Source organism: Polyodon spathula, chromosome 8 (genome assembly GCF_017654505.1).
Source record: "Polyodon spathula isolate WHYD16114869_AA chromosome 8, ASM1765450v1, whole genome shotgun sequence".
NCBI lineage: Eukaryota > Metazoa > Chordata > Actinopteri > Acipenseriformes > Polyodontidae > Polyodon > Polyodon spathula.
In genome coordinates, this window is record NC_054541.1 from 12623024 (window position 1) to 12646040 (window position 23017).

General features: G+C 39.5%; 1 protein-coding gene across 11 annotated transcripts in view; it reads right to left on the reverse strand.

Annotated features, from left to right (window-relative positions):
* The window catches only part of LOC121319427 (receptor-type tyrosine-protein phosphatase T-like), a 155866-nt gene that overhangs the window by 107133 nt on the left and 25716 nt on the right, over positions 1–23017 (reverse strand). For all 11 annotated transcript variants that reach the window (XM_041256854.1, XM_041256850.1, XM_041256849.1 and 8 more), the window contains exon 2: positions 12341–12466. In XM_041256854.1, the coding sequence (XP_041112788.1) occupies positions 12341–12466 (126 nt within the window). The remainder of the gene's footprint in view (positions 1–12340; positions 12467–23017) is intronic.

The window sequence follows — 23017 nt, forward strand, 5'->3', positions numbered from 1 at the left end:
GGGTGATTGGGAAAGGTGTCACTGGGCTGAGACTCAAGTAGATCTGTGCAGTCAGTATAACTAATCTCTTGAAGTTCCCCAGTGGGGGTCGAGCTGGGTAGCCGAGCTCCCTCAGGGGGACATTTCAAATATTGATTCCCCCTTCGAGGACAGGCTCTGGAGTGATGGAATAAGCTGTCACCTCTCTACACTTGCATATAAGTGCGGTATGTGCATGCAGTATAAGTACCGTGGTGCTGCAGCTTTATTAGTTTGTATCAGACTATGAGCAGGGTGCTGCCAGCCTGTCCATTGTTGTGCATGGTGAGCATCTGAGGATTGAGGAACCTATCAGCACATGTAATACAACCCCCAATGTGTCACACAGTCTGCGCGCCGTACTTATACTAAGCCTGGGCGGCTTTTCTCAAATCTCATCCCAAGACGTCTTCAACCTCATTGGATTAGTTGGACGGCTGTTTATTGTAAGCCCCGACCTGACAGTTCTAGCATTTACACTCCCACTAAAAGACATGAGTCATTGCAAGCATTCATTAGTTGGCTCCCTGAAACACAGGTAGAAAATTAATTTCTAGGGGGCTGGTAATTTGTTTCCGGCATTTACACACAGGATAGTGGCGTTATTTTTTCTTGATTGGTTTAAGGTCACGCTGGTTTCAATTTGTCCTTTCGTTCAGCAGCCGGCTGCAAACGAAAATAGCCTTTCCTCCTACATTCACAAACCTGAGAGGGAATCAATACTGCTATGAGCAACACTTAAACCTATCTGCAGCCGCGGCAGATTGGCAACTGAAGAAACTTGACTCACTTCTGACTTCTATTTAGTGTGCTAATCCTGTTTGCAGCAGGATGATAGGCCCACCAGGTGCACCTGTGCCAGTAAGATAAATGGCTCACCAGCATTATTAATGTTTCGCGCCCCTCCTGCACAGGCAAATGGAAGCACAAGAGCTAATAGCTCAGTTAAACAAGAGTTATCCTACCCTAAAATACACGGTCAACTAGATTAAATTAGCTCCTAAACAATGCAAATTATTCCACTGATAAAACTGCATTGCACAAGTGAGACCTATGTAGCGCTGTGAACACATCAGCCGGTCCCTCTCTCAGGCTGGTTTCAGTGCTATTCCCTAGTTTGATACTGCATCTGTTTATGAGCCTCTGCTGTGTGGTGTGTCCGTTTGCTTTGTATTTCCTAATTACCAGATTATACCCTCCTTTAGCAGTGTCACAGTAATGCAATACACATTTGTCTTTCCTAACAGGACATAATAAGACCTAGCTTTGATGTCTGGGCTAAATCAGACAGGCATAGAAATGGCTGTTTCTCAGGATTGTAGCGTGGCCTTTTCAGACTCAAATCTTGCTCAATGACCTTTTTCTATTTGCCCTTAATTTGTTCATTTTAGCAGACACCGAGTGTGCGAAGCCCCCCCGGCCCCTCCCTTACCATCCTATTAATCTGATAACTGGATCATCAGTTACTAAACTGCCGTTGCTTGGGGTATAAAACGCTTTTGCAAATATGTTGAACAACGCTAGCAATAAAATGCAGTAGCGGATGTTCCTGCTTTTGTATGTGCTTTTAATATTCTTTATCAGCACCTTTATTATCTTCTTTAGGTCTGCTACTGTAATGCACTGCTAATGTAAAGAGTTAATTGGTTATTGAGTTTTTAAAGACGAATATGCTTTGAGAGCCACCTTGATAGAACCCAGTCATGGGTCACATGGCTTTATAACCAGCTGGTAATGTACATTGAATTCTCATTACATTGACATACAGACCTCATCTCTAAAAAAAAATGAATGCATTGGAAATGCATTCATTCATAAAGAATTAACTTGCATAGAGTCTTTATCATAGAGTTAAATAAGAAATGTGCAAAAACGTTGAAAATAGCAAGGGGGATTGTTAGATTTATCCGATCCAGGAGAAAGAAATACAGAGAACAACCAAAACTGCTCCTCAGGGGAGCGCTATTTGTTCTGATAAAACCCAAAGTTTAATTTTGTGCAGGTTCAGATGGTAAAATGTGCAGCCAGCAGCCTGAAGATAAAGACTGGTCTCTGGCTCAGTGAGATTGGAGGCAGTGTGAAATGTGAAGAAGATAACAGAGACCAGATAGGGGGGTCTGTCAGGAGGGGAAATTGAGCCCAAGAAAATCGGATAAATGGGGATTATGTGACAATGCCATAGCTAAAATCCAAACTCATATGTTTTAACAGATTTTCTTGTTTCATTAGAGATTTCTGGTGTTGCCAAGTAGCAACCAATTATGTCTAATTTGGAGACAAAAATAATTATATGCAATCATACAGTCTGACTGCACCGCACATAATAAAGGGATGAGGAATGAATTAAATTACATACTCTATACAGTATATAATATAGCTAATGTTTGCTTTAATGGGTTGTCATTACCATGCCGAATAGTAACACAAATAACCTATCAGCTTCTTTATTTTTTTAAAGTCTGATTTCAAACACAATTCGGTCTTTACGGTTGTCCATCCGTGAAATTATGGTTTGAGAATTCCCCTCGGCCAACTGAGCAACACAGTGTCGGCTCCCCACAGTTAATCTGCTGTAGTATATTACAGAGCAGTTTCAAATTATCAGATAATACGACTGTCTGGGGATTCGGTATCAAAACGAGACAGCTAGAAGCGCAAACACTGTACAGTTCTGTGTAAACGGGGAAAGGGTCTTGAGGGGAACTGGGGTCTCCAAGTCGCGTGACCCTCTTGCGAGAGATCGCTGATCTAGGGCTGTGTGTGAAAATAGCTTGAGCTTAAGACAGCCCTGGAATGAAGGGCTCATAGGCACGGCTTGCATCCCTGAGGATTTCATGACGAAACTCAAAAATACTATAAAATGTTGCAGAAGAATCAGACGTGGCTTCCTGACTACTGAGCCAATTAAAATGATCTCTCTCTCTCCCAACGGACAAACCATTACCAAAATGATTTTATTACAAGAAGAAAGCCTGTTTTCTTTTCACACCCAATCTTTGTGATTCCTGCAGTGCTGCTGCACGTAAAACACATCAACGTGAAAAAGAGACTCTGGCTAATGTAAACACCAGTGCAGCTTAAATCATTACAATCCATATATATTTTTACACTTAAACTCACATGCACTTAACATAGGGGACAAGAGAAACTACAGCCCAGCAGCTGAAATTTAGATCAATTGAAGAGGCTCTAAAGACGGCAAGGCTGATTAGCACCAAAGACATTGCTGTGCAAAAGAATCCAACACAGTAATATGAAATCAGTGTTTTAGTTGCCTAGTGTTTGGAAAGATCAGATTTTTGGTATAGTAAGCAAACTTGTTAAATTTGCAGACGACACAAAAGTAGGAGGAGTGGCAAACACTGTTGCAGCAGCAAAGGTCATTCAAAATTATCTAGACAAGATTCAGAACTGGGCAGACACATGGCAAATGACATTTAATAGAGAAAAGTGTAAGGTACTGCACGCAGGAAATACAAATGTACATTATAAATATCATATGGGAGATACTGAAATTGGAGAAGGAATCTATGAAAAAGACCAAGGAGTTTTTGTTGACTCAGAAATGTCTTCATCTAGACAATGTGGGGAAGCTATAAAAAAGGCTAACAAGATGCTCGGATACATTGTGAAAAGTGTTGAATTTAAATCAAGGGAAGTAATGTTAAAACTGTACAATGCACTAGTAAGACCTCATCTTGAATATTGTGTGCAGTTCTGGTCACCTCGCTATAAAAAAGATATTGCTGCTCTAGAAAGAATGCAAAAAGAAGAGCGACCAGAATTATTCCAGGCTTAAAAGGCATGTCATATGCAGACAGGCTAAAAGAATTGAATCTGTTCAGTCTTGAACAAAGAAGACTACGTGGCGACCTAATTCAAGCATTCAAAATTCTAAAAGGTATTGACAGTGTCGACCCAAGGGACTTTTTCAGCCTGAAAAAAGAAACAAGGACCAGGGGTCACAAATGGAGTTTAGACAAAGGGGCATTCAGAACAGAAAATAGGAGGCACTTTTTTGCACAGAGAATTGTGAGGGTCTGGAATCAACTCCCCAGTAATGTTGTTGAAGCTGACACCCTGGGATCCTTCAAGAAGCTGCTTGATGAGATTTTGGGATCAATAAGCTACTAACAACCAAACGAGCAAGATGGGCCGAATGGCTTCCTCTCGTTTGTAAACTTTCTGTTCTTATGTTCTTATATTACACAAGCCCCAGCCTGAATAGGCTCACATTAGCTCAACCCAAATGGCCTGTCCTGCAGGTATGGAAAATCACTATGGCATTGCAAAAATCATACGCAGCCTACTACATGTGAACAGTACAGTGTCTTTGTAATTAGATGGGCTGCAGGATTTATGCTATTTTATCTTATAAGGGTTGGTAGAAGCCACTCAAGATAACACTGCAACATGACCTCATTTTAAATAAATATGCAACAATTCATGCACTTGCAGAAAACATTTAGTAAACACTCATGAATCAGCGATGTGCTCCCCTGATAGCGACAAAGCAACTCTGGTGACTGGTGACATCGTAATAACTTTTAATATCATTCACACATCTGTGATTTATGTTGGTTTGAATTAAACAGGATTTAAAGCTAAAATGCGATTCAAAGCAGATGGCAGCTAGTTTGTTTCCATATTGAGTCTTTATGATTGCGTTTTTTTTGTTTGTTTTTTTTACACTTCTGCAATAAAAAAAAGACACAGTGTAATTGAGTTTTTAATGGCTTTGCATATCCATACAACTTTAGGAGCTGTCAGATAACAGCCCATTTAAAAAGCTGTGCTACGGGGCGATGGCAGCGAAACGAGGCGTAGATTTAAGAGCGCGCAGTGCAAGGGACATCACATAATAATTGCCTTGTCAGAGCGATACCCTCAGGTTACTGATATACCTGCTCATAGGCATTAACACTCATTTATGACCACCAGCTTCTGAGCAGCAGAGGCAAGTACAACCCAGATTGCCAGCCAGCGGGAGCCTGTGATAAGGAGCCTCACTCATGGCCGGTCACTGCCCTGCCTGTAACTGCACAGCGCAGAATCGATATGCAGGGATGGTGGTTTAGGAAAGTGAAAATAACCGGACATGCGCTCAATTGCTCTCTGCGGAGATTTGGGAATGACACATTACAGTCTGAATTGGATGAAGCAGTAGATTAATTCCATCTTCTCCTGGTATTAGGATCACACGTGACAGCACTCCTGAAAGACCTGTGTGCAGCAGACTGTTTCTGCAGCACAGGGAGTGACTCAACAGCGTGGCTGAGGGATGACTGTGATAATAAATGCTCTCTCAAATGCACAAAGCAGAAAGGCATCAAATTAGATTGGTAGTTTTAAATCTTATTAAATTGAGCTATATTGTCCATACTGTAGAGTGTCTGTAGACTCTGTCAACTCGGGAAACGATTAGGAAAATCAAGGCTGATAAATATAATAAACTCATCTCTAATGCACGGTGCTATCCCATGTTTGTATTTAAAAGTTCAAACAGTTTCATTGAAGGATTCCTAATAGATTCCCTGAGGAAATTACATGGGCTATGCTTGTTATACTACCACTGAAGACTAATTGTGAAAATAAACTTGCAGTGTGTGAACTGAGCCAGATTGCACTAATTAAAATGATTAATGTGAACAGAAAAATATAATATACAGCAGGGAGAATGCAAGAGGCTGCAGCTTGACAATGGTGTTCCTTACACAATCCAACCTCAACAATAATATGCAGAAGACATCTATTGATATTGAAACAGTGCTCCGATAAAAGAATAAAGGATCTAGTTTAAAATGCGGTATAAATCAGGATGCTGTTCCTCTCCCTGCATGCCAATGCCACAGGCACACAGACACATAGACAATATATAGACTCAGGGGCTTTCATTACCAAAAGTACATTTCCTTGAGATTCATGCTGACTTATTTCTGAAATGAAATAACCCCAGGAAAAAAAATTCTGCTTGTGTAACAGAACCCAGCCTGTGCTGTGATGAATAAAAGGGATTAACAAGCCCCTGGAACTCAATGATTGGTGCCCAGCAACTATCGGTGTAATCAGGAACATTCAGAAAAGTGTGTCTTGTTCTTCTTTTGTCTATTTGGTTTCTTCCTAATTCAAAAAAAAAAAGTAAAAGTAAAACACTGGAGACTAACACAAATCAACAAATCCCTTAGGCGATTCTTGTGCTGGAGAAGGTCAATGTTTCCCATGGAGTGGATCGGAGATGCATTTAAAAAAAAAAAACTGATTTGTTGGAACCAATGGAAGGTCTATAGAAAAGGAGGGTTCTGAAATGTTTTCTTGGATGAGTTGGTCATTGTTCCAGGAGGCTGTCAAGGTAGAGACGAGCTATGAGAGGGGGCGTACGTAGTTCAAGCTGCAAGGGTCTGAAGGATTGAGCATCCAGGTGGAATCAGACTGACACGTTTGTCACGGTCCTTCCTTGCGCTGAGTATTTTAGAAGTCAGAAATACAGAGCGGTGTCTTTTGACTAAATAAACAACTAAACAGACAAAATAAACTGTCACAGAAACTAAATAACTAAAAGACTGACTGTCATTCTAAAAGCACCAAAAAAATAATAAAAAGAATCTACATTTGGGGAAGGGCCAGGCTGCATTTATAATAGTGACTCAATCATAATGCAACAGAACAGTAAAAGCATAGAAAACTGACACAATATTATATAATTCAGGGTCATGTGCCTATACCCCAGAAACTAGTCACCTCAGTAATGCATCCCCACTAGTTCAGAGGCTAGCACACGTAACACTGGGGTGATGGTAGTTCTGCAAAATTAGTCAAGGGTTATCTTTTCCCTTGTTTGAACTGGACCAAGAGAATACAGCTGTGTACCGAGTACAAAGCCAGAATCTCGATGACAGGTCTGTCAAGAAGTCACATACCGTGATGGTCTGAGGTCCCAGACTTTCTATAACACACAAAGCTGGATTCTCAAATGGGTTATAAAACAGTCCAAGCAGACTATTAAATATATTTATTTTTTAATTCAAATAGGTTATTTTTGTATTTTTAATTCCAGTATTTTTCATCCTCATTTATAGCCAATAATACTAAGAACCTGTAATGGTATTAATTATACAACCATTCATCCACTGAGGTCAAAAACAAAAGCATAACTATCCACTAGGAAAGGCTAATGCAGTTTTCCTTCAGTCTCTAATCCCCACTGATTCTCGTTTGCTCAGCACTGGACTCCGTTAGCTATCACCAGCTACCCCAGTGCACTCTGGGTTGTTCTCTCAAGAGCAAGCCACTCTTCTGAAACTTGTGATATAATGAGTGACCTGCCAGGAAAATAAAAACAAATGGTGATGTAAAATATAGTTAGAAAGCCACTTCAGAAGATGGAGCCGCTCCATCAAAGCGCTGTTCAATTCCAACACTGACAGCTATGACAAGGCCCAGATAATTGCAGCAGCTTGCCCTCGCAGCACTAATTGATGGATGTCGTTTCTATTAACTCAAAACTTTCTTGCTTTGTATGATACAGTACACTGTGTGCATGCTGATGATGGATCCAGGTGGACGCAACTTGTCCAATGGATTTGTGAAGCCTGAAACTGAGAGCGGACTTTTTCTAGTTTTTTTGTTTTGTTTTGTTTGGGGTTTTTGTGACACCTGATCTGGGAGAATTGCTTGGGTAGTAAATAAGAGATGATACAATGCAAGTGGACACACACTAGAATAATAGTAATACACTGGAATAACCTGCACCAAATACAAGTTATTCCTTCAGACATAGATATTGCTAGCCTTACTTTCATGTGAATGGAAACTTTTATGAGCCATCACTACAGTCAGGTGTCAATCCACTGGTGCAGCATCTTCAATCAGAAACACTATTCCTTTAACTTTAAAAACAACCCTGGTACTGTACAGCCACCAGACAGAAAAGCCTATTTTACACAAAACACTTTGTAAGCTTTCAAGGGTAACATTGCAAGTGCAGAGCTACAAGAGACGGCAAGTACTAGCTCTTTCTTTATCTCGTGTTGAACAACCTCCGATGCCTTTTGAGTTGCAATCCCAATACAATGCATGACATGACATGACAAGACAATATAATGCAGTGCAATTTCTATTTCTAAAACACCTTTAATACAAGTATTTGAACATGCACAATGCCGTCTGTAAAGGTAAACCTTTCAAGATGCAGAATTTCAAGAATTTCTGAGCTGTTAGGTTTCTAGGGTCTGAGCTCTATAGTCGAAGACAGTGGCTCCAAAAGAAAGGACCCAAAAACTAGCAGATTTATTCTAACATCAATGCTTTATTTGCATTGGACACTGCATGTACTGTTGCATTAATAGCACCTTCATAAAGGCAACATACATAACTATGTGCGTTTCCCTAGGTAACAGTTTTTAAAACTTCATGCGCTGTAATTTAGAGCAAGTCATTTTTCAGGGACCACTTGGTATTTATTCACAGACCATAAGGGATCGCTCCCTGGAAATCCTTCAGCTACTGACTCACTGTGTGACCCTGAGTAAGTCAATTAACCTCTTTGTGCTCTGTCTTTTGGGTGAGACATTGTTGTAAGTGACTCTGCAGCTGATGCATAGTTCACACACCCTAGTTACGTATCTTGTAAAGTGCTTTGTGATGGTGGTCCACTATGAAAGGCGCTAAATAAAAATAAAGATTAATACTATTATTATTTGATATGCTTGGATCAGACACTCTAGATCAGACAAGTCTAGAAAATATTGTACTGCGTCAGGTGGAGTGGGGGGCGCAATGCTTCATCTCTGTAAGGAACTGCTCGTGCACACCCCATGCTGGCTATTCAGTGAGATGGTTAAAATGCTAGGCTAGGAAGAGCCAGGTAAAGGTTCAAGCATTAATATGCACTGTGTTCCACACGTCACTTCGATATTCTGTTACCTTCACCAGTATACTCATTAGATGTTGTCTCTCCTTGAAAACTGCATCTTGTTATTTCTGAGCCATACACACAGAATATGTGATGTGCGCCAATGCCATTATTAATAATACTCAAAAGGAAGACCTTTCTGCTGCCTTACCAGTGCCTGTAGCAATCTACTTCTGACTCACAGGGTAGGCAGGAGAATACAGTGGTGCTGGCTATACCCTCTGGGTTTAATAACCAATGTAGTTATTTATTAATATTTGATGTGTAATATATTTGAAATAGTTAAGGCAGCACATTGGGGGAATTTAAAAAAATTAAATAAAGTTTGGTTTGTGGAAACATGCATAGTTGATTATGACATCCCTGCAGTTGGTGTACTTGGTAATTATGAAACGAATAGCTACAGCATACAAGCTTTACTCTACTAACCCTCCAGCAGACACAGCGATGAATAAAACAAAAGCAAGAGGGTTAGAAATACACACACAGTGATGCAGAGATGAGAAGCAAATGGGCAGGTACAGCATTTGGGAAGACTCTGAGCAATAGTGTTGCTCAAATATGTGTGCAACGATTTGTAGAGTGTAGTACAGGATATGTCAGTATTACTCCAAGTTGTTTTTATCATTTTTGCGGGGAGGGGGGGGGGTTCCCATCGTTGCTGTAGAGCACTTACACTGTAAAGAGATTAAACACCATCAAGGATCCATTGATCAAAATAACAAAAAATAATTCCACAGCTTTATCATTGCAAATCAACGATAAGTGGTAATAATGTAATTAGCTTAAAAAGCAAATACCATCTGAACTTTACAGAATTGTAATTGCAATGGCAATCTGAGCGATCTACTGTGTAACTGTGTAAAAGTAAAACCTATTAGTAGACAAACCTCTAGGATGGTGCTTAACCAAGTGTAATAGCTTAACTTGGGGTCTGATTGAATGATTTGAACACCACTGTAAAATCCACCTAAATGTAAAGGGTCTTTGGTGGACTGTACTTCATTAATGAGGAAGCCAATGGGTGATCATCCCTGTTATAAAGACATCTCTCTTACCTTTTGTTAAGAACCTTCATTCTCAGTCTGAAGCACTGAAGGCTTTTTTTACTGCAGGGGGTATTGTTGTTTTGACACTGCAAGGCTGCAGTACAATATTACTCGCTGATATTCTGTCTGGAAAACTAATGGGATTTGCATGCATGTGAGTTTCAGTGTTGTAATTGGATCATTTACATTTCCTACAAAAGAATATTTAAAGTAAACCCTTTTCCAATTATAAAAGTTTACCACAGTATTTTTGCACATTTCCCATGATTTATTTACCATAGTTTACCCTGGTTTGCCATGTTTATTAATATGCTTTACAAGCCTCTGCAATTCTATACTATGCTTATCTATGCTTTCCGTATCCTTTACTACACTTTGCTCTGCTTTTACTGTTGGAAACTTTTATCAGGGTCTCTCTAGAAAGAAATTGCAAAAAATGTGACTGTCAGAAGCCGTGTCTGTCCTCAAGCAGACGAACTTGCCTCCAGTGTACTTAAAAGACAAGGGGAGCACAGGGGCACTAACTGACCAAAATCGAAGATACTGCAGGGGATCCAAGCATGCAAAAGCCAGCAGAGAGAGCGGCTTACCTTGCAAATTGAGGTGAGCCGTTTGGACCCAGAAAGCAAGACAAACCAAGACGTACTTTCTACTACAGGACAGTACATTAAAACAACACCACATCTTGTTAGGTAGTTGGTTAATAACGCCTGTGAAATAGGGTAATAAATCCACTGTGACATTTTGTAACTTTTGTTTTCTTTATTAAAGAGGAAACCTGGATTAGCTGCTGCCACTAAATCCCTTGAGTGGCTGAGAGTTGCATACTCTACCGAGGAGAGGATAACAGTCACTCATGTGCTCCCCCTCCCTGCCCCCTCGCTCTCTCTCTCTCTTTCTCTCTCAGAACGTGCTCAGATTACCTTTCTCTGCATTTACGAGTTAATCCTCCACTGTTGCTGTGGTTCATGATATCATGCTCCAGTACTGCAGGTTTTACTACTCATGCTTTCCAGCAGAGTTTGGATCAATAGAAGTTGTTTTTGTTGTTTTATTCTTTCAATTTTCGTATAGCTTCTAGTTGATGATTTCCAATTAGTGACTCAATTGGATCAAGCGATTGAAAATACAGTACATAGCCAAGAGTTTAAAAGAAGAAAATTAACCTTTTTTTTCAATTTAATTAAAAGCATATCTATACTGCAGAACCATGCACTCAGCGGCATCTTTTTTAATTCAATTTACCTTTCATCAGTTTAAATGTCAGTTTATTTCAACCATAGTCCATTAAAAATTTCTGTTTTAAAATACATTTCATTGTAGAAAGATAAGGCATATACATTTGTACTTTTTAAATGGATTGCAAAAAATAGAAGAAGAATTGAATCCAGTGACCTTCAGCTCCACTTCAAACATTGGTACAGTTAATGATAGCAAAAAAATTAATTAGAACGTGTGTCTATTTGAAAAGTCTTAGGATTAACAAAATAGAAGTGATAAGCAGCTATCCATTATACAAAATACCAGGATATGGATTTTCACAAATGACATATTTCATATTTGAAGAGCTTGGTTTTGTAAAACATAATAATAATTCATTGGTTAATGTTTAGCCCAAATTGTTGTTGACTTTAGAGAAAAGAGAAAAGAGAATTTGAGACGCAGATGTGAGGAGTCAACCAGTCAGACAAATGAGCACAACTAGAAAGGTTTGCAAGAGGATCTATCCATCTAAAAAGATGAAAGCAGCTCTGCTTTGTCAGTACAAACATATGTTTAGTGAATTAATAAAGAACTGATAGAAAAAACAAAATCTGGGTTGAGAAAACAACGACTGTATAAGCAAGTTGGAAAACATTTCTTGTACTAATAAAGATTTAATTCATGAGAAAGTCAACCATGCGTTTGTATTATAGTGTCTTTGGGGTGAGTGTTGAAGTTGCCTGAATGATGCTTGTTTGAATTTTCATGTAACAAGGAACCCTTTAACTTCTGTGAAAATCTATCTAGAAATTGGGCACTCCACTACAGAGAAACTTGAGTAGGGACAACACATCTAGAGATGTAACTAAAAGGCAGGTTTCAAAGAAAGCCTGGATTCAATTCTTATTGATCGCAGTAGTTAAATAGATCTGGATAAGAGAGCTGCACACAAACCTACTCCTTTCCCTTTTAATTGAAAAAGTACATTATATAGTAATTTGCTTTTGACAAATCTGATTTTGATATGTCGGGGGGGGGGGGCCATGCAACAGTGAAAAAAGAATAAGCAAGGTATTGCTGCAAGAATCCCAGTTGCTCCGATTGTTACATTGAAAGCTGTTAATCTTTCTAATGTGAGGCATGGAAGAGTTAACAATACCTGTCGGGACAGCTGCATCTGTGGACGGCTTCTCCCATGTGTTGACTTGTTCCCACGCAAACCCGTTCGTCCCGAGAGCCACGCTGTATCCACAGCTGCTGTAGTGTTCTTCAAAGGAACAACTACCTGGAGGAATGAAGGGAAATGGATGGAATGTGTCAACATGATTATGCCATGTTTTCACATCATTATTTTATCTCAGCTAAGTAATGATTTTCCAGCACATTAAATGTAATCTTTGCTAGGGGCGACATATTTTTATTTTTTTTTATGGTAGTCCGCCAATGTCTGCTAGCTTTCACTCCAATGAACTACAGTATACTGTAGCACACCTGCCAGTATTCAAAAACTGAGTGAACAAAGTAAAAGACATCTGATTGAATATTGATAGAAATATTAATTTGAGAAGCAAACTTGCATTAAGCAGCTGTAAGTAAACTATTAATAGCAGGATCTGTAACAAACTGTTCAGCATTATTATCCTCAGGAGAAAACAGACTTTCTGTAGCTAAAGGAAAGCAGCAGTGCTATCAATTCATTTTGTAGGAATGATGTAAGTGAGTTGCATGCGCAGTGCACATACTGTTGCATGCTTATACATTTTGGGGTTTGTTTGGGCGTTTGCTTTTTTTCAAAGATTGTGACTCCTATAACTTGCTGGATTGACCTGGAAAATTATGTTCAGCTTCATAACGATGGGAGAACAAAAGAGTACCAGATGTTTTTTTTTACAACAAACCATTCCCCCAAAACCAGCTGCCTATTGATAGATCCACATGTATGTGTGTAATCATTGGCGAGTTCACATCAGTGTGAACTATCATATTAAGCTGAGGGAACGCGATGCCACCTTGTGGCTTGGAACTTGGTTTCAGGAGACTAGGTTTCAGGCCACTGCATGGCACACCAGGGGAGACTTGAGGTTTGATACAGCAAAATTGCATCACACTAGTCACGCGGTCTCCTGCAACCAGATTTCAAGCCGCTGTTCCTGAAAAAGTGGCTTTGTGTTCCCTCAGCTTTAGGCAAACAGCCTTCCAGAAAATTCACAATTTACTCAATTTCTGTTATAGATTACCAATGCTATTATAGTATAACTGGGTACATTGCAACAGAATGTTAAACTTTATATTTGTACTGTAAATCTTTTTTTTTATAATAACTAAACCTCTTTTCACAGAAAATTCAGTGCTAACTGCATGGCACTATTTCACAATTCACCTGTTCCAGATCCAACGGTTCTGTCCCAAAGTTTACTAACATCGATTGATGTTTGGAGAGTTGCTTTGTTGTGTACAATCTAAACTCAAGCACAGACAATTGCAAGTAGGAAATGTCAAGGGTTTACCCATTTCTGATTACATTTTCTTTTAAATTGAATTCCTTTCGAAACAATCCTCTCCCAATTGCAAAGACAATTTCAACCAGCGCCACCAATGACGTTTCAATCAGAGAATTAATCTAGAAGGATGACAAGTGATTAGGACCACATCATTTTAATTCATTGCCAGGAATCCCAAGAGTTCTTGCAAGTGATAATTGTAGTTATCTGTATGCCTCAGTCATCGCCTACTGCATTTTTTGCTGTAGCATTTTCATATGATAAAAAACATTCTCTTTCAGTCAAAGATGCACACTTCTGCATTTAAACAAACGCAAGGAATAACAGCGTGTAATCTGATCTGGTAACACTTTACATTAAGAGGTAGATGCAAGGATACTCACAAAGTGATTTGCAGATGCAAACCCCACATAATGCAGCCATAAATCATGTTTAGCAGCAGTAAAGTCAGATTTAAAAAATGCAGCGTATGTAAAGAATAGTGTTCGCCTGGCGTTCTGCACTTTGCCATCATTAATCCATTAAAATTATATTGAAATGCATTCAAATGAAGAAAAGAAAATGGAATTGGGCGGGATCTGGATACCAAGTGGGCGTAAACTTTCTAATGTGATGTAAGGGGGTGCTGGAGGATGTGGTGCTAAAGCATTATCATCTCACTCCACAGGTCATCCTAGACCTAATAGACTCCAGCGTCTATCTAGGGACCGCTATCCCTGCACATGTGAAAGTACTGTGTTCTCTGCACTACTTAGCCTTTGGTTCCTTTCAGACTACAGTTGGAATGTCTGGAGGGATAGCCCAATCCACCTTTTCCAGAGTGCTGGGCAAATTTCTTGATGTCATGCTGAAAAGGGCAGGCCAATCCATATAATTTCCTAAGGATACTGGCACAACTGATGTTGGCCGAGGCTTTTCCAAACAACTCTGTTTCATGCTGAGTGACCTCAGCCGTAAGGACTCTCAGCTCCTTCTAAGAAAACTTTTCTTTTCTTTTCCGTGCGCCAAGACGACTTTGCTGCCCTTTTACTGGCATTTTTTTTTTGGTTTGTATTTTCGTGCCCCACAAATGTCATCCAGCGCCTACTGCTCTCTGTGCTCCTAACTCCGTCACCTCTGGACTGCAAGTGCGGCCGCTAAATAGACCGACGCGCTCCTTGAGACCCTCATTATCATAACTGTGGATCATTATTGCTGTGCATGTTGAGTAGTTTGCATTACAAAATAACTGCCTGTCCGCAATGCAATTTGAATTTTGCATCAGCAATTATTTGTACTGCACCTGTACTTACATCTCTAATTATTGTGTGTTTACATGTTGTAGTTGTTACTTGGTAAATGCATGTGTACTAACTACAATGTTATTATAAATTGTTACAACGTACTTAAATCTTAGTTGCACAAACAGGTGTGAAACATTGATGTGGCTCTAGAATGACAAACTGATACCTTGCAGTCAGACTTAAAGAAATTGTGCAAATGAATGGATTTAATGGATTCAAACTGGTTTGATACACCAGTACTTCACCAATATGCTGTGTTGGAACAGATCCATTAATATATCCTTACTTGAAAGAAAGAAAAAAAATCCCATTAAGGCAATTTAATAATTACATTCACCCCTTTGCTGTAGCCAAAGTGTCCATGAATATAACCAGACTTTGTCCCAAAAGGTTTTCTATTCCCAGAGTGACCATACAAAGGTCACTTTTGAAAGAGTGATCACAGCATTTCTCTGACAAAAACACTGCAGCTTGTCATTCCCAATTCAAACTGACATTGACCACCCCCTCCTTGGGAGCTCAGTCTATCTAATTAGTATAATCATACGTGTGTTTGTGAACTAAATGGTAAAAAGCAGATGCTTACACTTCATTTACTGCAATCGTGGTTATATTACATTAAATTTACTGTCATATTTTGAACTTAATTCATGAAATTATTGCCATATGTCATTTTTTTTCAAAAAACAAAAATGCGAAATCTATTCTATCCAGAACAGTAAGCATAAATACTGTTTAAACAATGTCTGTATGTTTCAGTCTGCTTCATTAGACACCTAGAGAGAGAAAGCATAATACCACTATGCTTAAACTCCACAGCTGTATTGACTTTAAAGTCCATTCTATTTGACATCTGCTTGGAAGGTGTGCTGTACAGCATGTTCTGGTCTGGATAGTTCAGCCTTTTCAACTCACATCACAATGCATTCTGGTAAGTGTAGTTCTAGTGTGCATAGAGTCATATGGTAACCCTACCAACAGTGCAGTCGTTGATAGTACTGGAACAACAGACTAGGGCAAAGCTATAGGAACAACTATTGTTCTATTACCACCTGTGATCTTCTGGTTCATACCACTTAGTACGATGTAGTTAGTATAAGCATTATATTATATATATATATATATTATATATATATATATATATATATATATATATATATATATATATATATATATATATATATATACACAAACACACACAGTACTGTGCAAAAGTTTTAGGCAGGTGTGAAAAAATGCTGTAAAGTAAGAATGCTTTCAAAAATAGACATGTTAATAGTTTATATTTATCAATTAACAAAATACAAAGTGAGTGAACAGAAGAAAAATCTACATCAAATCAATATTTGGTGTGACCACCCTTTGCCTTCAAAACAGCATCAATTCTTTTAGGTACACTTGCACACAGTTTTTGAAGGAACTGGCAGGTAGGTTGGCCCAAACATCTTGGAGAACTAACCACAGTTCTTCTGTGGATTTAGGCAGCCTCAGTTGCTTCGCTCTCTTCACGTAATCCCAGACAGACTCGATGAGTGTCTTCCAGGACACTTTGTTCTTCTTTACGCTGAAGACAAATGACTTTTGGATAAATTTGGGGCCAATCAGATGCCTCCTTGATGGTATTGCATGATGGATAAGTATCTGCCTGTACTTCTCAGCATTGAGGAGACCATTAATTCTGACCTCTCCAACTCCATTTGCAGAAATGCAGCCCCAAAGCAAGGAACCTCCACCATGCTTCACTGTTGCCTGCAGACACTCATTCGTGGTGCTCTCCACTTGCATTTCACACCTGCTGCCATTTTTCTGCACCCCAGTTCCTGTGTTTTCGTGCATAGTTGAGTCGCTTGGCCTTGTTTCCACATCGGAGGTATGGCTTTTTGGCCGCAAGTCTTCCATGACGGCCACTTCTGACCAGACTTCTCCAGACAGTAGATGGGTGTACCAGGGTCCCACTGTTTTCTGCCAATTCTGAGCTGATGGCATTGCTGGACATCTTACGATTGCAAAGGGAAGTAAGCATGATGTGTCTTTCATCTGCTACAGTAAGTTTCCTTGGCCGACCACTGTGTCTACGGCACTCAACGTTGCCCGTTTCTTTGTGCTTCTTCAAAAGAGCTTGGACAGCACATCTGGAAACCCCTGTCTGCCTTGAAATTTCTGCCTGGGAAAGACCTTGCTGATGCAATATAACTACCTTGTGTCTTGTTACTGTGCTCAGTCTTGCCATGGTGTATGACTTTTGACAGTAAACTGTCTTCAGCAACCTCACCTTGTTAGCTGAGTTTGGATGTTCCTCACCCAGTTTTATTCCTCCTACACAGCTGTTTCTGTTTCAGTTAATGATTGTGTTTCAACCTATAGATTGAATTGATGATCATTAGCACCTGTTTGGTATAATTGTTTAATCATACACCTGACTATATGCTTACAAAATCCCTGACTTTGTGCAAGTGTACCTAGAAGAATTGATGCCGTTTTGCAGGCAAAGGGTGGTGTGGCAGCGCACAGCTCTGCTCTTTAGAAATTGGCAGGGATGGGGTTAAATTCCCCTACCTGCCTGGGTTCATTGTGTTCAGGTGGCTGGGGTTGATTAAATGATTAGTTTAATTAACAATCAATCAGCGTCCAGCCACTTGACATAAAAGGAGGCCTCTGCTTCTCATTTAAAAAGAGGGAGCTGAGGAAGCAGGTTGGTGGTTTTTTGAACTTTGATAAATCCAGTGAAGGCATTGCCCAGCCTGGAAATTACTATTTTTGTTAGTTTTGCTTTTTGTCTTTCTTTTTGTGTTTAAATTGCTTTGTTTTGGCCCTTGTGCCTTTTTTTGTGTATTTATAATAAAAATTATTTTTTTGAACTACACACTGTCTCTGGGCCTCTATCCACTCGCCAGCCTGACACAGGTGGTCACACCAAATATGGATTTGATTTAGATTTTTCTTCTGTTCACTCACTTTGCATTTAGTTAATTGATAAATATAAACTATTAACATGTCTATTTTTGAAAGCATTCTTACTTTACAACATTTTTTCACACCTGCCTAAAACTTTTGCACAGTACTGTGTGTATGTATGTATGTATGTATATATATATATATATATATATATATATATATATATACACACACACACACACACAACTAGGATCATTTAATGAGTATATTCAGAAATGCTTTGAGGATTGATTATCAGATGCAACACTACTTTGTGTTGTTTATACCATCCTGATTGGTAAAACTGAGCTATAGGAGTCATATTAAAACGTATTTACAGAGTGAGATTACCCACATTAACTATTCCCAGGGGATCAGTGGCAGCTCTGCCAACATGCCCATGCAATCCTTGGCCTCTCTGTTATGCTGCCAGGGAAAGATTCTGTTAATGCCAACAGCAGTGATGGGATTTGAAACCTGTCCAGGGAAACAGTCAAATTTTCTTACGCTCCAAATATATAAAAAAAAACATGTCTTATGCTGAATACAACTACAACCAGCAGCCATGTAGCGATCCGATTCCCAAAATTAAGTTTGTATCGTTTTCTGTACTTGTCAAAAAAAATCCATACAAAAAAAAAAAAAAAACGGAATTTTCTCAAATAGTTTTCTTTGTGAGTCTTTGCATTGCAACCCCCTCAAATACAGTTTACAGTTACAGATAATCAAGTTCTGTACTAGTATGAATCGTACAAGCTGTAGAGCCGTATGAAGTTAATGTGCACAATCTGTTTGGACATCGTCGGGTAAGACAAGTGAAAAAGACCTGAGCATTGCACCTCCAATGCAATCCAATGAAGCGAGTCACTTTGAATTAAGCTGTAAAAGCCTGAAACAGCCACACAATGCCTCAACCTCCTTTGACTCTGCACAGCTCATTCAATTTAGCAGTTCCCGCATCCTCTACTAATTCTACTTTTGCCGTTTCAATTACACCTTTTAACCTTACAAGCTGAAGACATAAAAACAATTTCCTTGAGCCCATCTATCACTGCAGATCACTCTGCTGAACATGTTATTTCTGTGTCTCCCAACGGGCAGCAGCCTGGGATACAAGTCAGGCGTAATCCAAGAGCATGATCAGGAAGGGAATTTTGAGCAGGGCTACAGCACAGCAGCTGTGCTGGAATCACTTTGCGCTGCTACCCTGTGCCGCTATGCAAGTTAAAGGACTGGCTCCACCTTAAAAAGAGTGTTGCTTGCACCAGGTATTTGTAAAAAAAAAAAAAAAAAACTGGGATGAAATATGAGGTTATGATTGAAAGTTTCAGGAAAGTCGAGATTAGTTGTGAATATACATCGTGGCATTTTCAGCACGTGGAAAGGCACTCGGTTAGGAGAAAGCAGCTTGTGTGTTCGTGCAAACAAAGCCATGCTCCAAATGTTAACATGTCAGTTTGCAGCAGGCAGAAACATTTCCTCCAACCGAGGAAATTCCTGCAATTGAGGAATCTTCTTTTTTTATATATACATAAAAGCACAAATCATCATCATCATCAAGAGCGGCTATTAAGCAGTGAACACTTCATCTTCTGACAGTCATTACTAAAGGTTAAAACTTAAAAGTACCTCCTATATTTTTAGCCTTCTATTTATCCAGTTTTACTCTACAGGTGCAAACTAATATGGGAAAGCCAATACTGTAAACGTCTGTATTCTGAAATCTGTACACTGGAATTCGATAGTCTCTTCAGCCAATCAGAGGTTTGTGCACTATAGTGATGACCAATAAGAACACCATATGCTTAACAGGAAATGTCCTATGTGCCCACCTAGAGCTACCATTAATGCTACGACATAACAAGGTATACTCATTGGCTGCTTTCAATTGCCCCGCCTACCTTTGTGATGCATACTAATGTCCACTGAAGTCTAAGCCCATGAGGTGATCAAACAGTGAAGCAGATTTGAACTCAGGACTCCAGACGCAAAAGGCTTGATGATGGGCTTGCAAATCTGCACCAGCTCATTTTATTACCTTGTTTATCACCCCCAACAGTGTGATGTTCATCCAGCCAATCTGTATCATGTTCTAAAATCACTTATCTTTTTTGTCACTGAAAGTTACAGCGTTATTGAAAAAAACGAAAACGCCGTGGTCCTTGTGAGCGTGCAAATGCAGTAGTCGAGTTTATGAAACAAGTGGCAAGGTCTGGGTAAGACTGAGCATGCCTTCACTCCTCTATGATTGATTGGCAGAATCCAGATGTTTTTAATGTTTTTATGTGCTGAACTTCAAGATATTCCACTATTAAATCACTGATTTTCAGTTATGTCTAGTACATCTTGATATTGTACTCGCCAGTTGTAAGTTGTATTACTAACTGATTAAGAGCCATTGTTCAGATTTGAGGACAGACTATTTTGCAATTTTCTTGCAGCATTTTTAACTGGCATCTGCCAATCTTTAACTATATTGTTATGATAACTAAGTAAGCCAAAATGTAACGTATCAAATTACATAAATACAGCTTGTGTTCTGTTTTTTTGTTTTGTTTTGTTCCCCCCCCCCCCCCAAAGTAAAATGTATTTGGTACTTCATGCGTTAATGTTGTTTTTTTCTTTTTTCTTTTTTACCACTTCTCTACTCTCTTGTTGAGTGTCAGACTCCATTTCTGTCAGCTGATGTGCCGCTAGCACACATCCTCTGTGTTTTGTTCTCTCGAACTGATTTGAGCGGAAGGCCTAATTCAGAGTTTTAGCAGCCACTCTGGCCCTCATTATGTGGAGCATCAGGTATGCAGCTCTCCACCAGAGGACCACCCCTGGGCAGCACTTGCTCCGTTCCTCTCCCTGCTGTTGTCTCTTCAAATGTCCCCGATCCCGCTCTGACTCAGGCCCTCCAAGCGTATTACTTCGTGGCTAACTTTACAGACTACAGTCAGTCAAACACAAGCCTACAGTAGACCTAAACATACACGGCACACGCAATCCTATAACAAATGTTTCCATCGTTCAGACGTGGAAATTGTAAACACACAGCCCGGACTGAGTTATTTTATTTCCATTGAGAAGTTTCCCAACCTGACCTATTTTTTGAGTTTGGAAATTAAGATTGAGATAGGAACGGGAGTAAATGCCATGTTCTGCTCTTAGCTTATTCTCTTCTGGGTATCTCTTGTATATCTGTGTATATAGGACTGAGAACCTGAACTTTATAAAACACCACGCTTCACATTGCATTCAGTAAAGTCATGCATGCCAACTTTATATTAAAGCAGGGCTCCAGGTCTCACGAACATCCAGCTGACAGCTGCTGATTCAGACAGGCAGCTCTCAAGCATCAATAAGGTCCTGTAGTCAACACCCCTGGAATAAACGATCCATACTGTTCACAGATTATTCTTGTCTTTGTCCTTCAAGTTATGTTGTGAAGTCTACTGATCTATACATCTGGGTTTTTTTTAGTGTCAGGCTGAAGTAAAAAAATGAAAAGGACTACGCATACCACTTGCAAAAATCTGATTTGGTGGCATAGCCGAAATTAAGTGGAGGTTTTAACGTAAGTTCATTTCAGTACGTACGGTTTTGAAATGATCAGTGTCTTCCTGCTCCGAAGGTTGGCCACAATGGGTCGCTCGTGTGTGAGTCGTAGACTGAAATGGGGCGACGACATAGTCGCGGGGGTCCTGGGGCGAGAGTGTCGTAGAATAACACGGTGCTCCAGGACAATCAAGTTAGTTGAAGAAGCGCCGGGGAGGGCGGCGCGCACGGCGCGGAAGGGTGGGGGGGTCTGGGAGGGACGCAAGGTAAAGATTTCGGTCTGCAATGACTTACACATGCACCTCCAAGGACTCCTGAAATTAAATTAGCAGTAATTATTGCATGTGCTGGCTTCATTACCATTGGAGGCAGTTTCTGACTGACTACCTCATTTTCTGTTTGTAAAGGACTGTATTCAAGCTTTTGGATCTGGTCCAATGAACCATACCAAACCAGATGTTCTCTTTACTTATAATATCAATTGCAAAATCAAGTGCAATAAAAAAAAAAAAAAAAAAAAAAAAAAAAAAAATTATTCTAATTCAATTCGAAGGTCTACAGTAGATCAGTTTTAAAGCAATTATCCATAGAAGGTACAGTCCCTGAGGCTTTACCCAAGTAAAAACCTAGCTTCTAATGAGCCCTGCAGAAGAAGCCTTCCTCCAGTGGAGAGAGGAACCCCAGCAGTGGTCAGGTAACAACCTTCTGACAATCATCCCATCTTACTGTTCAGAACATCTCACAAGGAGGAGAATTACTTTAAATTCTATTGGGCACATGCATATTTTTCCCTCAAGGTAAAAGGTAAATTTTAGTCTATCATCTGTATTAAAAAAGAATTACATTTTGAGGTTCATTACTAGATTTGGCGCTCAGATGATAGTCTATTTAGTCTATTTACTGTATTTTGAGCAATGCCAAAGCTGTCTTTTGCAAGGCAACCATGACAAAGGCGCATACTCATGAAAAGAAAATCTTCAAAAAGATGAAAAAAAAAAAAACCTTTCAAGTTTTAAACTGTTTGAAATGAAACACCTGCTTCGTTGATTTTTTGTTTTGTTTCTCCTTTTAAAAAAAAACAACAAAAAAAACAAATTGAGTAATTTAGGCTTTGAAAATCACCTCAAAATAAATATCGCCGATACCAAGCACAGTTCAGTTTTATTTGAAGTCACGATCCTTTGAAAACAATAGAGGTCCGCAGCGGCACCCCACAATGTGCTCTGCTACTCTTCACAGGTCGTGGCACAAACAGAGCGGACGAGGCAACAGTAAAGCAGAAGAGCTTGTCCTAACCATGCACATCATATAAACACAGGAAACAAAAGCGGAACACAAAAGCAGCCCTCACTAAGTAGCAGTAAGCAACGTTTATTATTAAAAATAAATAAATACGGTCCGGAATTCTATTATCACTAGCAAACGCTGCCACGGCCTTATTTATTTATTTATTTTTTAACAGCACAAAAATACCAAATCAAAAGGCTTTTCTTCTACAATCCATTGTGCCCGTGTAATGTTTCTCCTCCTAATTATCTCTCGGAAGAAGAGGAGAAGCTTGGCTGAAGGTAAGTG